Source organism: Protopterus annectens, chromosome 1.part2 (genome assembly GCF_019279795.1).
Source record: "Protopterus annectens isolate FY-2018-M chromosome 1.part2, PAN1.0, whole genome shotgun sequence".
NCBI lineage: Eukaryota > Metazoa > Chordata > Ceratodontiformes > Protopteridae > Protopterus > Protopterus annectens.
Window position 1 is genome coordinate 96470100 of NC_056727.1, and position 17616 is coordinate 96487715.

Sequence of the window (17616 nt, forward strand, 5' to 3'; positions counted from 1 at the left end):
TTCAAGAGTTATTATAAAGATAGAAATTTCATCTGAAAATATAGAAAAAAAAAAAGAGACACATGGTTAAGAAGCAACAAGAATCAGTTAGACGGACCGAAAAAATGTTGAAGTATTGCAGAATTGGGGGAATTTTACAGAGCAAGAAGAGGAGCAACTGCAGAATACTAAGCAGAAAATAAGGGATTACCTTGATAATATGCATGAGTTTAGAAAGACTGCTGTTAAGCAACAGTTTTTTGATAACTCCACAGCACAAAAACTTTTAGCACAACAACTCAGGCAACAGAAAGTAGAAATGGCTGTTGCCCAGCTTAGGGAACGTATAACAAGGAAGTTAAAAAGACACCCTGTAGAGATACTAGAAATATTTTGGAAATTTTATGATAGTCTGTATAAAGCAGAGAAATATGGAAATCAAGAAAAGGTACAAATGGAAATGTTTATGAAAAAATAAATATGACAAGGTTACAGGTAGATTAGGCTCAATTACTAACAGTTAGGACAAGATAAAATGAGTTAAAATGATGATGTAGAACTAATCTACATGAAATTTATCAGTAATAGATAGTATTCCTGTGGAATTTTGGAAGCTAGGAGGGAAAAACTGATAAAGATCTGGAAGGTTTTGTTTTACATTACTTTAAGAGGAGGAAAAGCAGCAATATCCTGGAAGAAAGCAGTGGTGGCTGTAATACCTAAACAGGGTAAGGACCCATCAGATTCAGCTTCATACAGACCCACTTGAATTCTAAACCATGAATATGAAGTGTTTATGTTTATAATAGGTAAAAGAATGACAAAGATGATTCCAAAATTGAAAGACGTGGACAATGTGATTTTCTGAAGGGGAGGCAAAGATTTAACAACATTAACAGAACAATGATGATCCAGAGGGAAGCAGTATGTAATAAAATATCACTGCTCTTGGTGAGTCTTGATGCAGAGAAAGCATTTCACAGAGTAAGCTGGGAGTTTATGAGCTGGGCGATGGAAGCATTTGCATTCCCTGATATAATTATAAGGTTGATTAGGAGGATATATGATGGATCAGAGGTGAAACTTAAAGTGGATGGGTTCCTCTCTGATAATTTCTTTTTTGAGAGGAGGCACCAGGCAGGGGGGTCCTGTTTCCCCTTTGTTACTTGCATTACATTTGGAACCACTGGCAAAGAAAATGAGGGACTCAGAAATTCAGGGATATATAATTGGTATAGTAGTCAAGATAAGCTGGCTCTATTTGCAGATATTATTTTATACTTGATAGAACCAGAAAAGGACATTTCAGTGTTGTGGAACATTTTGAGACAGTGTCAAGTCTTTTCAGAATGCAAAATAAATGAATCTAAAACAAAGGCAATAGCTGTAAATTATGTATCCACAAAAAAATTGGTTCAGCAATATCCATATTTGTGGGGAGACGATAAAATGAACTACTTAGGAGTATGGATTAAAAAGGATTGTAGTGTGGCAGCTAAGGCTATGTGGGAAGAGACCAAACAAAAATACAATAACTTAGAAAATGGAATCTGTGTTTTATGGATATAGATAGCAAGATACAAGCAGTTAAAATGTTTTAGCCCCTTTAGTTTTATACACAGGTCAGACATATTTTTATTAATGAGAGGAGTGGACAGCAATTAATAAAGAGCTATAGGATTTTTCTGCAAGAGGAAGATGACAAGAGTCAAGTGGGATAAGCTGATTCTTCCCAATAGAACAAGGCAGTCTGGGATTACCTGATTTGATGGGGTACTTCAGAGCTACACAGTTAAGGCTCCTATACATAGCACAAGCATATACATAGAAAAAGCAATTACTAAGTGGAAAGGGATGATGACAAAACAAGGGGGAATCTCAAGAAAAAAGGAGAGACAGGGAATTTGGATGCAGATCCTTAAGGACAATAACAATAACCATACAGAATATTATACTCATAAAGTAGCAGAAAGTATTCTAAAAACTGAGCCAAAACAAAAATGGACAAAGGAAATTCTGCTGATAGGGATGACTGCAATTAGGGATACAGACAATAAGCAAGACGGGACTGGAATTTATTGGAGAAAACTGGCAAAAGATCCAAGGTATTAGGAGCAAATAATTAGAGAGGGAAAGGTAACAGAATGGGAAGAGGCCTAATATTTATTTAGACTGCAGTCAACAGATTGCCTTCCCTATCAAGGACTGATATCAAAGTATAGCCAAAGAGAAACATTACGGGGATTCTAAGCAATAGATCAGCACTGGGAGAGTTTTTATTAGAATCTAGAACAGAAACTGCTGTTAAAAAGGGAGTAATTAGTGGAGTATATAAAATAGCACATGAAAACCACAACAATCAGTAAGAGGAGTTCAGAATGGATTGGGAAGAGAGACTGGACAACAATTTGCAAAGACGGAATATATGTATGCCTCCCAAATGCAACAAAGTCTAGAAGATTTGGGATCTTTGCTTGGAAGAGTTTACGTAGGCATTTGTATACACCTCAAGTCAACTCCAAAATAATTTTTCCTCAGACAGATAGCAGATGTTCGAGATATGATGGGGAAGAAAGAGGTAATTGGGAACATATTTTCTGGGAGTGTAATCAGTTGGAAAAGTAGTCTACAGGGAATTTTTAAAGTCGATCATAAATATTGGGTAAGCAAAACTAAGGAAAATTTTTTTTGAGCTATGACAGAATCAGAAAAAAATACATATGGCTTTATAATGGTATATATTACACTTTTTATATTTTTTATTATGATGTTATTTGTAAATAATAGGAATACTTTAAATGAGATATTAAAATTATGGTAAATGCAAGCTGGAGGTGGGGTGTTTATAAGGGTTGAATAATTTAACCAATAGGATGTCTTATACGATCCACATGTTCAGAAATAAAGATTATTTAAATGTGGTTTTACCATATTGCTTTATCTGATGAAGTCCTAGCATTTGAAGAGACAAAAAGTGGTTGATTGTACGTTTATTTGCTTAATAAAACTTCTTTTACTACTACAAGACATGGTTTGGCTTGTTTCAGTAGCTCATTAGTTTCTTGGCTGGTCGTTTATTTTATTAGTTTGTCCAGTTGTTTGTTTCATGGCCACTGAAACATTTCTGAGCACACCTTTGTTACTAAGTCAAACGGAAGGTATTGGTAACCTTATGGCACTTATTGAATGCCTTTCACAAAAAGTGGATGATTTATCTAAGAGACTGGATGTAGTGTCAAACATCGGCACCAATATGGGGCAACCAAGACCCCCCTAGTGTTCCACGGGGATCTCCCCATATAGGGGACTTTACAACTAACATGAACACCCCTAATCCAGCAATGCCAGAATCGAGTAACACAGAACAACAAGAAGTTCTGGTGAGAGAACTTCAAACAGCATTAGTTCTAGCGTACCTGTCACTGGAGACAGAGTCAGACAACAAGGAAGCAGTACCTCAACTTGGGCTTATTGGGACTCCTGAATTTAATAATTGGATATAGAGACCATTTTCCTTTGAAGATACAAATCTTGGAAACACACAGGAGCACTCGGCCAGTGAGGATAAGAACCTGTCAACGAGGCTACTACAATTCGACCAGAAACTAGTGAAGTTAAGGAAGCTACAACTGGAGATTGCCTACTTTCGGGACTGTACTTGCTTGAGAATCATCCGATTGGTTGGTTGTTTATTTTATTAGCTTGTACAAAATCGGTATTGCCTAGACATAGTAAGGCCTTGCCGAGTATAATTATTGTGGCTGTCAAAAAAGCAATTACTAGAAAATGGAAATCACTGTCTTAACCAACTGTGCTAGAAGTAGTGAATATAGTAACATAGATAAAACAGCTGGAAATAGGCCTTTTAGAAAGGGATAGAAGAAAATTACATAGAAAAAAATGGGAATAGTGGAAACAATACATGCAGAGGAGGAATGAGATTTAAAAGAAGCCAGGAGTTGAATGAGCTATGTAATGTATGAATGAAAGTGACTGGATAGATAAGTGATGTATAATGTTTGCAACTAAAATTATATCAATATGGGTGGTTTTCACTAATGTAAATGTATGACTGCCTATGTCATAAGTGATAACTTAATAAATATGTTTTTTGTTTTAAAAAAGTATTAATGTCAGGCAGAAAAAGTGAGACCATGTTAACAGTCCAGGAACTGGGTGTGATGAAAATTGGCCTACCCACACTATGAAAGCTCTATTATGCAGAAAAATATAGGTGATGAACCAGTTTTGCTCATTATGCCCTAACCACATAAATGCAGTTCTTTTATGAATCTCAAATGTGAGCCATTCAAAAGCTTTAGTTAAATCAGTTACATATGTACCAGTTAATCATTTTTCTTATTTCATCTGCCTATAAATAACATTGGTGATGGGGAGTAGACAGAGTGTGGTACACAGTTCTTTTAGGAATTTGTTTATTCTCATATAGGAGTCCACATCAGATCCAAGGTATTAGGAGCATATAATTAGAGAGGCCTGTTGGCCTCAGCCTTTTCTAGAACCTTATAAGACAAGCTATAGGCATGAGATCAGCCTATAAGATTCAGTTTTGTAAGATGGCCTGTGTTTAGCTAGGGGCGTCACCATGGAGGCATTCCTAAGTTCAGGGAAGAAAATGGAGGACAGGGCGAGGTTCATAGTAAGGTTAAGAAAATGGCAATAAAGGTGCTTCCTGACTGCCCTGATACATTTTGGGTACAGGTTATCTACACCTGCTTTTCCAAAAACTAAGAATAATTTGAACCCAGGGATTAACCTCTGCAATACTGATGAAACCAAAAATTATGTCAGTGCTGCAGTCAGCATAAGGCTTACCTACTTTCCCAGCGAGACCCCTGACATGCAAAGTCAGTAAGAAATGCTTCATCTACTGTTGAAAGAGAGGTCAGCTGACCTCTCTTGTAATTCAGTGTAATTTCACTGGGAGGTTAGCTGCAAGGTTATTAATCTATGGACATACCCCACTGGATTCCTCAGACGTACTAAATGTCCGTGTTTAAGGAAGCTGGCCTTAGTTCTGTTAATTAATGGCTCTTACATATATTTCTGTGGGCAAAGAAAGCTAACTGACTGGTACAGACTACTTTGAACATTTTAGTAGTTAATTCATACGTGCTACACTTATGTCCATCTTGTTTGCAGTAATGCATGTGTGTTGCACTAAAATTTTCTAAGCTGTAATAGGTTGTAGCTGAAAATGTCTGTTCAGTCAGCTCATCCATCTTGCAACCTAGTTTGGTTCCTGAATAAAATCTGACTGAATTAACTTCATGGCTGTCACAAGCTTTTGTCGCTGCAACCAGTGGTGTAATCCCCTTGTGTTTATGGCAACTCTTTGGTTGATTGCAACCTATGAACTAACAGCTGTATAACTAAGTCTCTCTTTACCTGTCCCTCTAACTTCAGAGTGTGCCTGAAATAGATTATACATGGATTTGTTACCACTAATGTTGACAAGGATGATAGTCAGATGCACAATACTGTACACCAGGAATACAGCTATGACCTTAACCAAGATAAATATTTGTTATTCTGATCACAGATGCTTTGAACTGCTCTACTTTTTATTGAATGTTTAGTGAACACTGACAGTTAATCACTTCAGAAAAAGCACAGCTTAAAAAGGAATTGCGTACAGTTTAATCTGCATTCCACTTACAGTACATGCATATTTTTCCCCCACATAATTCTGCATAAATTTGCATATTACAATGCATACTGTTAACTTTTTATAGGATTACCTTAAATGCTAGCACTTGCATAGCTCATTCCCAATGTGAAGTCACAATCCTCCACTGTTTAAGAGTGATTAGGAAGTCACAACTGTTGCATGATCTCAGAGAAAGTAAGATACACAAATAAAGAACAAAGACTTTGTTTAAAAGAATATTATATGACCTTGGTGCTAAATAAAGAGAAGGAAAATGCAGTTCCTAGCATGTAGTCATAAGCTGAAATATGACTAAATGTATATTTCAATGAATTATCACAAAAAGAAGCAGTTATTATCATTATTATTTTGCATTACTTGACAGTTTTTGGCTATATATGTTATTTTCTACTCATCTCTCCTTAATTACAAACACAAGTAAAATTGAGTCATATCTTTCTGCAGTGAAATTTAAAATACAATTACACCTGGCATGCAAAGAAATGTATATTTTAAAAAAAGAACTTCTTAAATTCTATTTTTCAAAATTAGCAACAAAAGACAATCGCATGCAATTAATATTTTAGTACAGTTTTTGCCTCTGTAAAATAGAAAAACTTACAAGAAATGGCAGTCTCCATCAGTTTTTGGATGGGCAAAGACAACACTCACTGTAAACAGACTCTATTAAGAAAGAAAGATAGGGATTACTTTTGCAAATAAGAAGTTATTTTGTTTCATTTTTTTATTTTGCAACAAAAGAAAAAAAAGTAAGATTACTGTGTAATTGCAAGATTCTGTGAATCCGGTCAACAGACAATTCAGGGAAGTTTTCTACTCCCCCACTCTAGCTCTTAGCACAGGGAAATCTAGGTTATAAAATACAAAGAGGACAGACAACAGCAAACATTTTTTTTTTTTGTAAGGTACAGACAAGTACTATATATGCCAAAAGAAAGAAAAACAAGAAATGGAGAATACAAATGCAGATAAGGTCGGCTTGGCCCACCTAATCTATACATTCTCCTTATTACTAGATAAGCTGAAGATCCTATGACAGTTTATTTTATTTTTTAATTTTTCCACCCCTCTAAAGAACTGCCTATCTCGTGCACTCCTGAATTTCAATAACATTTCTGCTACCAACTAGTTCATGAATTACGTTCACTTCAACTGCCATACAGTATATGAAATATTTCCCTAGGTTTCCCTTGAGAAGTACATGTTGCATAGCTGAATCATGTAAATCAAAATTATGTCCCGATGTTCTTATACCTATTTTTATTTAAAAGGAGCATCTGTTTGAACACTAAGTATTTCCTTAAGGTACTTAAAAATTTAATTCTGTCCACATTCTTTATTATTTATTTATTTTTTTAATCATACAAATTAAGACCTTTTGGCATCTTTTCATATGGCTTCTGGGGCAATCAAGTACTACACTTACATTTGCTACCTACTTGTGAACAGCTTTTATCCACTTTACTATATCAGCTATTTACATGGTAAGCACACTTTCAATTTTATTTGAATGACACAGACTATTTAAATAAACTGACAATTGTAGATTTTGTTCTAAATTTTCCCCAAAGGTTGTATAACGTTGCAGTTAGTTATATTGTTGTAGAGGTTTACAGGGCAAAACTCCCTGCTTGGGGAGATTGCCCTCCACATTAAATAATTTCAATTTACATCTGTTTGATTAACAGATCTGAAAGTTCAAATCTTACTGAAAAGTTATCCAACTCCATGAACCACCTCTATATTATTAAGATTATGTCTCCAGATCTGCACACAGTAGTACACAGAATGAGTTTTGCTAACTTCTTGTACAGATGAATAATATCTATCTTCTACTTGTATAGTATGTATTTTCCAGTACATACAGGTATATGCCAGCCTTTCTCACTGTTTCTTCACACTGCTTGTTTATCTTTACAATATTTGATATGACTATTTCCAGCTTCCCCTCACAATTTTTGTTGCTTCTCTTTTTCCTCCAAATGCTTTCATTGACTTTTTTGCTTCTGACATGCACTGTTCTGCAAGGGATTCAACTGCCAGCTATAACAAGTCTTCTAATTTTGGCAAGTCTCTTCTCATTTTGTACACATTCTTATGTTCAAGCCTTGTTGGACAACTGTGTTTAGTGCATAAAGACAACTGTGTCCTTTCAAGTTTTCAGTAGCACGACTTACAATTACACAAAACAGGAGTGACCCAGTACTGTCTCCATGGTACCTCTTGCTCTTCCTCATAATTTAATATGGATAGACCTTATTTATTATTACCTACTTGGCTGTATAACATTTTCAAATGACTATAAAAAGTATTCTTAACCTACTGTGTAAACAATGTCAAATCCATCTCTCCGTTCATATAGGCCTTGTCAACAGAAATTACTGCCAGCTAGTAATGAAAGTAATAAAGCAACAAGGCAATTTCAATTTTGAATTTAGTTCAAAAACACTGGAAAACTTTATTACTAGTTAAATCATATTTTTCCCATAGATCATTTTTTGCCTTTAGGCCTGCCAGTGTCAGCCAGCTTGAATTTGATCAGGGCCATTTGTTCAGCCTGGGCAAGAGCTGATCTTATGCAGCCATCAACAAGACAACTATAAAATATTTTACATGGCCTAACTCCTCAGTTTCCATAGCATTCCTAACATGCAGATGTCTCACAGTACCATCCTTGGATATCTGACCTTATCTTCAACACTAACATGATGCTTGGTGGATGCATGTCCCAGCCCTTTGCTCAGCATTTCCTTAACTGCTCAATCAACCTTTCCTGGTTCTAAGTAGTGAAATATCAATTTGTCTCCTTCTTAACTACAATGGAAGAGCCAGTGAGAGCCACTCACTCCCACAATCCCTTCTCACTCTTCCAACACATGTTCTTAAGGTCGATCTACCACAGCGGCAGTCAGTATTTATCTGTCAGTTATAATAATCTAAAAAGGTAGATATCTAATCTGGAATTCACATTTTGAAAGAATTTCATATCTGCTCAGCATTTTTTTAACCAGTGGCTTTTTGAAAAGTGTGCCAAATAGTATACATTACAGTCATTATTGCCACCATCACATAGATATTCTACTTTTCCCTGAAACTGATTCCATCATGGACAGATAATTCAGGACCCAAAACAATTGTCAGGCACTGACTATGTTTCGGTGAGCAGTAAGCACTTCCTTATCTCCAGCAACCATAATGCTGCTTCCCTCATACAGTGAATTTATATTTCAACATTTCCAGCAGCACATCAACATGAATGCCATGCAGTAACAAATTTGTTACATCATTTCAATTTCTTTTATTTTCCCTCCCCTATTCCAGAATCATGGTCTCCACAATGCTGAATTCCATTCTGCTTCTATCACAAGCACTCTCCAGTACTCTGCCAAAAAAAAAAAAAAAGAGGAAGCTCCCCAGTTCCCTGTTCTGATTTCCCCTACTCAGTATGAACGCTACCCCAGGTCTCCCATGAAAAGAGACCACTGGCCTAGTGGACTAATCCACTCAACAAAATATATATGAATGAATGAATGAGTAAATAAAACAATACATTTCTGCTTTATTAAATAACCACTCTTTCAAGTGGGATTATAAACAACTGAAATATTCAGAAATCTCTGTAAAATACGATTAGGATTTAACAAATAAAGCCAACCATGAGGATATCATTGCTAAATCTAAGTGTTTCATTCCTAATAGCCTAAAGCTATTTTTCTTAGTTTATCTCAAAATAACTTGGATCTTAACTGAGTTTATTTTACTGCTGAAGCTTGTATACACATCACAATCTTAATCCATAGCCTCCAAAACATTTACATTCCAAATATCAAGAAAATATTACCCTTTTAATTTTCAATAAACTTCAAACTATCCTAAAATATATACAAGACCTTAAGATGCATGAGCTATCAAATTTAAAATAATAATATCTTGGGACAGATTTATTCGAATTATGAATCTATTTTGGAAAGATATTTATTAAATGTCAAGTAACAGAAAATTCAAACTACCCCTTCTTTAAATAAAAATGGTTTTCATTTTACAAAATTGTTTTCAGTTTTCCACACATTGTCCTACTAAATCTAACATGTTAATATTATTTTAAAATACTTTAAAGCTTTTATTTAGACAATATTTACTTAAAATATATATGCTTTATTTTCCTCAATAATTACATTCTATGATGTATTTATAACAATAAGGGAAGCAAAAATATCAAAATGGAATACCTCCGGTTTAGTATATTAGAATAGTTTTATACAAATCAGTCTGTAAGACCTTTTAAATATATTTGATTAAAGATGACTCTGATATTCAACATACAAGAAATTTAATTCAAATAAAACATATTACTCCAGTTTCAGATAAGATTAAATAATCGGGAATAATTTTTATTTAAACTTAACATTAAATAATATTAATGATACATTTATCAAATCTCCATATCTTGCTTTTAGATCAAAATAATTGTGATCCTTGGTACTTAGTAGAACCATATAATAAATTCATCCATATCCACTTACCTTTTCTACCATGAAATTAACAACTAATTGTACTGAGATCCCCTACTCACACTAATTCCTCTTTACTTCAGACAACACTGACTTAGAAGTTCATTTGCAGGTCATTTCTGAGCTATTTATCAAATCACTACAATATTCAAATGTGAAAATAATAATAATAATAATAATAATAATGACAATAATAATAATAATGATGCAGTTTGGAGATGTAAAAAGCAATTAAAGCCAATTGGGACCACACATTCTTTTCATGTGAAGCTTTAAAAATGTTATGGCAGGACTACTAAAATGTTATGTAGTCCTTATGGGTTGAAAAGTTTGAATTAACTAATGTCTCCTCTCCTAGTCTTGTGAATCACTTCAATGCTGAAAACTCATTACTAATAAATGGGTAAATTCTGAGCCACCCTTTTTGTAATTCATAAATTTGTGAACATATGCACACCATGAAAAAGCGAATACAATAAAAAGTTCCACCTTAAATTAAGAATTGTAAATGCTGGCCTGTGTTAGGACAATGTCTAGATAAAAAAAGAAGTAAGTAGCGTCACCAAAGGCAGAGCACATCAAAATATAAAACTCCAAAAACAAATGGTTCTGCCACCAATTCCACTTAAAAACACTTGAAACTTGAAAACTTTAATAAAATATACGATAAGATAAAATAAAATAAACACACTGGCTCATAAGCTGGATAAGCACTTTCGGTACAATACCTTTTTCAAATCCTAAATGTTTGCCAGTAAAACTTCCTCTTAAATACCTTAATTTCCTAGTGTTCACTCACTTAGATGCATTTAGGAACCATAACAGCATACACACCCTTTTAATTTTGTCATTTTGAGTGCTGAACAGCTTTCCCTTTTAGTGCAGGTTTTAAAGGGACAAATGTATTCAGACCAGGTGACTGATCTGATTGCAAATTCATTATCCACTTCATCTCTTCAATTTCTGTTCGGTTTACTAAATCCCCACCTCTTGGTGTTTCATGAAGCCTAGTTAGTGCCATGAACTTGAAATAATGACTGTCATTTATACTAATATGCATATAAAGTGCATTCCTGGTAACTTCATTTCTTATGTCAGATAAGTGCTTTAGGATATGTTCCTTGAGCATTTGATTAGTTTTCCCTATGTAGTATGCCTTGCAATGACTGCAGGTTGCCACATAGATAATGTCCTTACTCCGACAGTTTGCAAATCCTTCAGACTTATAGTTCCTCTTAGTCAGGGGATGTGTAAAAGTATTTCAGATGTTTATATGACAGCACGCCTTGCAACTTCCACATCTGAATGTACCAACTCTCCTGTTCATCTGAAAACTCCTGTCTTCAGAAATAACTTCAGTTTCTGTTTTATAACATAATAGTCTTTTTAAGTTTTTCCTGTTCTTAAAAGAAAAGCTGGGTTGATCACCAACAATTTCCCTAATTTTGTTTTCAGATGTTATCACTGGCAAAAATTTTCTGATGGTATTACGAATATCAAAATTGTCAGTACTATATGTCAACTGGCATCTCAAATTGGACTTTACCTCCTTTTGCTTGATCTTAACTGTTTCACCTTGGTCTGAAAAATAGGGTCTTCCCCTCTGAGATCGTAGTTCCAAGGTAGTTGCTTCATTGGTCTGTGCCTCTCTGACTTTGTATCCTCTCTTATTAAAGTCATTGATACGTTTAATGAGTTTAATAACAAAAAGTTGTGTGTGTGTATATACATACATACATATATATATATATATATATATATATATATATATATATATATATATATATATTTGTAGTAAAACAACTTTTTAAATATTCTCTATAAAGACTTACAGCTATTCTCCATTAGTAATTTTTCTCATACACATTCTCATGTAACTTTTCACAGACATATCATAGGGTTATCAACTTTTTTGAGGTCTATATTATATAAGTGAATGCACTAAATCGTGACTGCTGTATAACTGACCCACTTACACAAAAAAAACCAAAATGCCGAACAAACAGATCAAGGGGAAAAACATCACTGACCCATTTAAAAAAAAAAAAAACCACCCACCCTCACTAAAATATACCAACTCCAAGATCGCACCACAGTGGAGGAAATGGCAAAGTCCTGAAAATGGCCCAGTGATTTTTTTCCCTAGGAAAAAAATAGCTGTTCCGTGCTTTCAGGATTTTGCCATTTTGGGTTAGTAGGTTCGATTAAGCAGCATTCGCTGACTTAATAGAGACCCACTTTTGTTTGAGTATATTTTTGCTAGCAACCTGAAGCAGCTCTGAACTCACAAGCCACTAGTTTAGCATTTTGCAGAATCATTATATTGGCTCCATTCTGGCTTACATTTAATTGCAAAACGAATGGCTTATTAAACAGACCAATAGCACAGAGCCAGGGTATCTGTCTGCACTACTTCTGTCCTGAGTTCGGCAATGGACTCATGTCACTTATTTTGTTGGCTCAGGGAATATGATGAAGCAACTGATGGTCAGCTCTCTCATCCCAGTGGGAAGGGAGAAGTACAATACCTGTGCATCCTTTGGTGATCAACAGCCACGCAGGACATTGGAAACTAATGGGGAAACAACAAGCTGTTTCCACAGGTAGGGACATTGACCAATCACCAGAAGAATGATAGCTCTCAGGCTTCTCAGTCATTCCTCAACATTGGAAACCTCACGGGGTCTAGCAATGAGTACCACTGAGTATGACTTCCTGATGAGTCAGAAGGGCATGTCTAAGATGCTCAGTTAGCAGTCACTGAGGAATTCAAAGACAGGTGGACAAAGTAGCCAGGGAGAACAGCCTGAGGCAATGTCAGGTTGTGACTGAAGAAGGAAAGATATATATGAATAACTTATTCACATCAAAACATTTTAGTGTAGGTGCTTCTGTCACTAACTGTTCAAGCATTGTGAAGCTCAGATTTAAGCTGTATCTTGTTCCAATAATAAGCTACACTATATCTGACACATTAAGAATAAACACTGCAATGTCCAAGAAATTTCATAAGCACTGTACTTATCTGTCCTCTGGTTAGGGCATCAGTACAATTACTAAACTTTCTCATCATCTGTTTTCCAAAGCATGCTGGAGATAAACATGACCCATGTACCTCACCACTGACACTTTGAATTTACATTTAGATTTGTTCTACGTGAGGCTGTCCTGTCTTAATTACTTTAGTAAGTTAAACTATCTCTTTTCTGGTCTTATCAAAAAACAATATGTTATAAACACTCGCAGTAATGCTTTCAATTCACTTTATCATTTGTGAAGTAACTCTGTGAAACACTTGAGGTGATGAAGAAATACCAAATGGATATGAAAAATCTGTATCTTCTAAAAACTGAATAGAAATACAGAGTCTGGAACTTCCCTCCTCCTCAAGCTTTATCTTCTAAAAACTGAATAGAAATACAGAGTCTGGAACTTCCCTCCTCCTCAAGCTTAATTTGCCAGAACCCTGGTGAGAATAAAACAGAGAAAACTATTTCACTCCCGGTACTGTTAAAAATATTTCTTCAAAGGCACAAAGCAGATAATGCTTAATATCTACACCTTTTATTAGTAACTTTCACATAGTATAGCTATGCTAGTTAAATTACCATAACAATTGATGTTCAAGTACATTACTGAAGTAATATATACATGGGATATCTGGCCAGTAAAATAGTGCCATGGGTGCTTTCTTTGTGCACCATATTCCCACTGAAGCATGCAAGGTTGCTAGTATAAAAAGAAATGTAACTATTCCAAAATTCAGAGCTTTCCTATCCTAAAGAAAGAGGTTGAAGCTTAATGCTCTACAAAAAAAAAAAAATATATATATATATAGCAGAAAAATGTCCTCTCAGAAAAAGAAATAAATTGATAAGGATCCCATCCCAGTCAGGGGAAAGTAAGAAAATAAAAAGGGGGAGGAGAGGTGGTGCTAGCATTACAATAGTGATCTACTCAGACATCTACTGTTATGTCAAGTTAACTTACACAACTGTACCATGTTCAGAATTACAGCATTGTTTCAGTAGCAAGCAGCTATATGGGGCGACTGCCAAAGTTTAGGAAGCAAGGGAGGAGGCAACAGGGCTAGAGTTCAGAAATTCCTAGCCAATCCCATTATGACTCTGGAAAAAAAGTCAATTTTACACAGCTTAGTAAACATTTGACAGGATGACCAAGCTGCTGCTCTAGAGTCCTCCCCCTTTTCAAAATGCTCACATGGAGTGGGGCTTGGCATTCTGAGCTGGATGTTCTCCACAATGACAATAACAGAAATGAAGAGAAAAGAAACACTTGGAAATGGATTGCATGAACACTGGCTATCCTTCTTTTCTTGCCATCAAAGGAAATAAAAAACTGGGTCTGACATCCTGAAATCTTTAGTCTTGCCCAAGAATTATCCAAGTTGCCTGCAGACATCCACTGTATAAAGGATTCTCTCACCTCTATTTTTGGGGTCAGGGAAGAACACAGAAAGATTCAAAGTAAACTCTGAAACAATCTTGGGCATGAAGGAAGAGCTGGCTCCAAGACTCACTCTATCCTTGGAGAAGATAAGAAAGGGCTTACAAAGACATGAAGGCCTGCTACTCAATCACTCATCTAGTTGAAGTAAAAGCAAGAAGCAAAGAAGTCTTCCAAGTAAGAAAAGTAAAGGAAGAACTGGCTGCAGGTACAAAACAACATAGAGTTAGCATGCCTGAAACAAAATTAAGATCCCAGGATGCAGCCACCAGTTTTCTAAGGTGGTCTAATATATAAAACCCTTTCAAAAACTGACGGACTTGGAATAGAGAAGAAATGGGTGTCTAAAGAGATACAAGCAGAAATAACCAAAAGCTACTTTTTAATATAAGTACAAGATAAACCTGATTTGAGCAATTCACACAGGGAATGGAGAAACACCAAAGCCCCCTTGCCTGGGATGGATCTTGAGCTCTTGCAGCACCAACTAGAAAATCTTTTCCATTTTGCCAAATATGATCTCCTAACAGTAGTTTTTCTAGCCTCTTTTAATACTTGTTGCACATCCTCTGAAGAGAGTAAACCTATCATCCATGGAGTCAAGCTTAGACTGAGAATGCTGAGGTGAATTAAAGATACTCTGTCCTGTGCAAATCCGCTCTGGGAGGATGTTTTTTGGTAAATGATTCTGGCTAGGTGCAGGAGAAGTGAGAACCAATGCTATCTGGGCTAAAAGGTGACTACCAGACACATCTTTGGAGAGTTCTTCTTTATCTTTAATAGGATTCTGTTTATCAGAGGAAATGGGAAAGATATAAAGGAACATCAACTGGGGAAAAAAATCTGTTTTCCAGACCTTTTTGCAAGATGTCCTGGCACAGAAGACTTTAACTGTCTGCTGTGAGTGGAGGCAAACAAACCTACTTGGGGAGTTTCCAACAGGTGGACAATCTTCTGGAAGACCTCTAGGTGTAACATTCACTTGTTTGGGTCTTCCCTCAATCTGTTTAGGGAGTCTACAACTGTATTCTGCTCTGAGAGAATATAGGCTGCCTGCAGGGAGAGACTGCACTGAACTGAAGAATATAAGGGGAAGGACCAAATGAAAAGGCAAGAAATGTGGAAAAAACATAAATATAGTTACAAGTATAGAAAACTTCTGGAAGAGCCTCATGTTGATCAAGAACAAATGCAGGAATGGTTAAGGAGAGGCAAATTCAAACCAAGAAGTGAAAGGTTTGGTTTACAAAGTTCACTGAACATGTGGAAGAAACAGACAAATGTAGGTTTTGTAAAACCGAATTGGAAACAGTCACACACCTTGTTGCAACACACTAATTGCTGAAGGACTGTATACTGAAAAGCATAATAATGTGGCAAGACTGCTGCACTGGGGATTGTGCAAACATTATGGTATCGAAGTGGCTGAAAAACACTGGAAACATGAACCACAAAGTATCACAGAAAATGATGAAAGTTTATATCACATGGGATCACCCATTACCAACAGTTCAAAAGATAGATGCTAGAAAACCAGATCTAGTGGGTCCAAGAAAAGAAAACAAAAGTAGCATTGATTACTAAAATCGCCACACTCACTGAATATAGTGTCTTGTCTACAGAGAGACACAAACTCATAAAATACCAGGATCTACAGGCAGAAAGGAGAGCAATGTGGACGAAAGATACCCAGACAGTTCCAATAGTAGTAGGAGCAATGGGTCTTATAAAAAAAGAATTTACAATCATATTTAGATATGTTAGTAATGGACTGACTTTGGAATCTTTTTTTCAAATATGTTTTTATTGAATTTTACAGACTTTTCAAAACATGAAAAGGAAAACTGTAAGTCATTACCGGAAGCAGTAAGCTAGAGGGTGATACAAAACATTACAAATGCTATGCATTTACAAAACAGCAGTTATCATTTCAGGCAACTTACATCTTCTTCTTTCGGCTGCTCCCGTTAGGGGTTGCCACAGCAGATCAACTGTTTCCATTTCTTCCTGTCCTCTGCATCTTGCTCTGTCACACCAACCACCTGCATGTCCTCTCTCACCACATCCATAAACCTTATCTTAGGCCTTCCTCTTTTCCTGTTACCTGGCAGCTTCATCCTTAGCATCTTTTTCCCAATATACTCTGCATCCCTCCTCAGCACATGTCCACACCAATGTAATCTTGCCTCTCTGGCTTTGTTTCCAAACCTTCCAACCTGAGTTGTCCTTCTAATATACTTATTCCTAATCCTGTCCATCCTCATCACACCCAGTGCAAATCTTAACATCTTCAACTCTGCCACGTCAAACTCTGACTCCTGCCTTTTTGTCAATACCACTGTCTCCAACCCATATAACATAGCTGGTCTCACAACCCTCTTGTAGACCTTCCCTTTCACTCTTACTGGTACTCGTCTGTCACAAATCACTGCTAACACTCTTCTCCATCCACTCCATCCTGCCTGTACTCTCTTCTTCACCTCTCTTCCACACTCACCATTACTCCGAACTGTTGATCCCAAGTACTTCAACTCATTCACCTTTGCCATCTCTACTCATTGCATCCTCATCATTCTTCTATCCTCCCTCTCATTCACACACATATATTCTGTCTTAGTCCTGCTGACCTTCATTCCTCTTCTCTCTAGAGCATATCTCCACTTCTCCAGGGTCTCCTCCACCTGTTCCCTACTCTCACTACAGATCACAATGTCATCTGCAAACATCATAGTCCACGGGGACTCCTGTCTGAACTCATCTGTCAACCTGTCCATCACCATTGCAAATAAGAAAGGGCTCAGAGCTGATCCTTGATGTAATCCCACCTCCACCTTAAACGCATCTGTCACTCCCACCTCAGACCTCACCGCTATCACACTACCCTCATACATATCCTGTACCACTCTTACATACTTCTCTGACACTCCTGACTTCCTCATACAATACCACAACTCCTTTCTAGGCACC

At 36.2% G+C, this 17616-nt stretch overlaps 1 protein-coding gene across 2 annotated transcripts in view; it reads right to left on the minus strand.

Annotated features, from left to right (window-relative positions):
• Positions 1-17616, minus strand: part of PUS10 (pseudouridine synthase 10) — a 1838120-nt gene that overhangs the window by 938741 nt on the left and 881763 nt on the right. For both annotated transcript variants that reach the window (XM_044055027.1, XM_044055017.1), the window contains one exon: positions 6273-6334. In XM_044055027.1, the coding sequence (XP_043910962.1) occupies positions 6273-6334 (62 nt within the window). The remainder of the gene's footprint in view (positions 1-6272; positions 6335-17616) is intronic.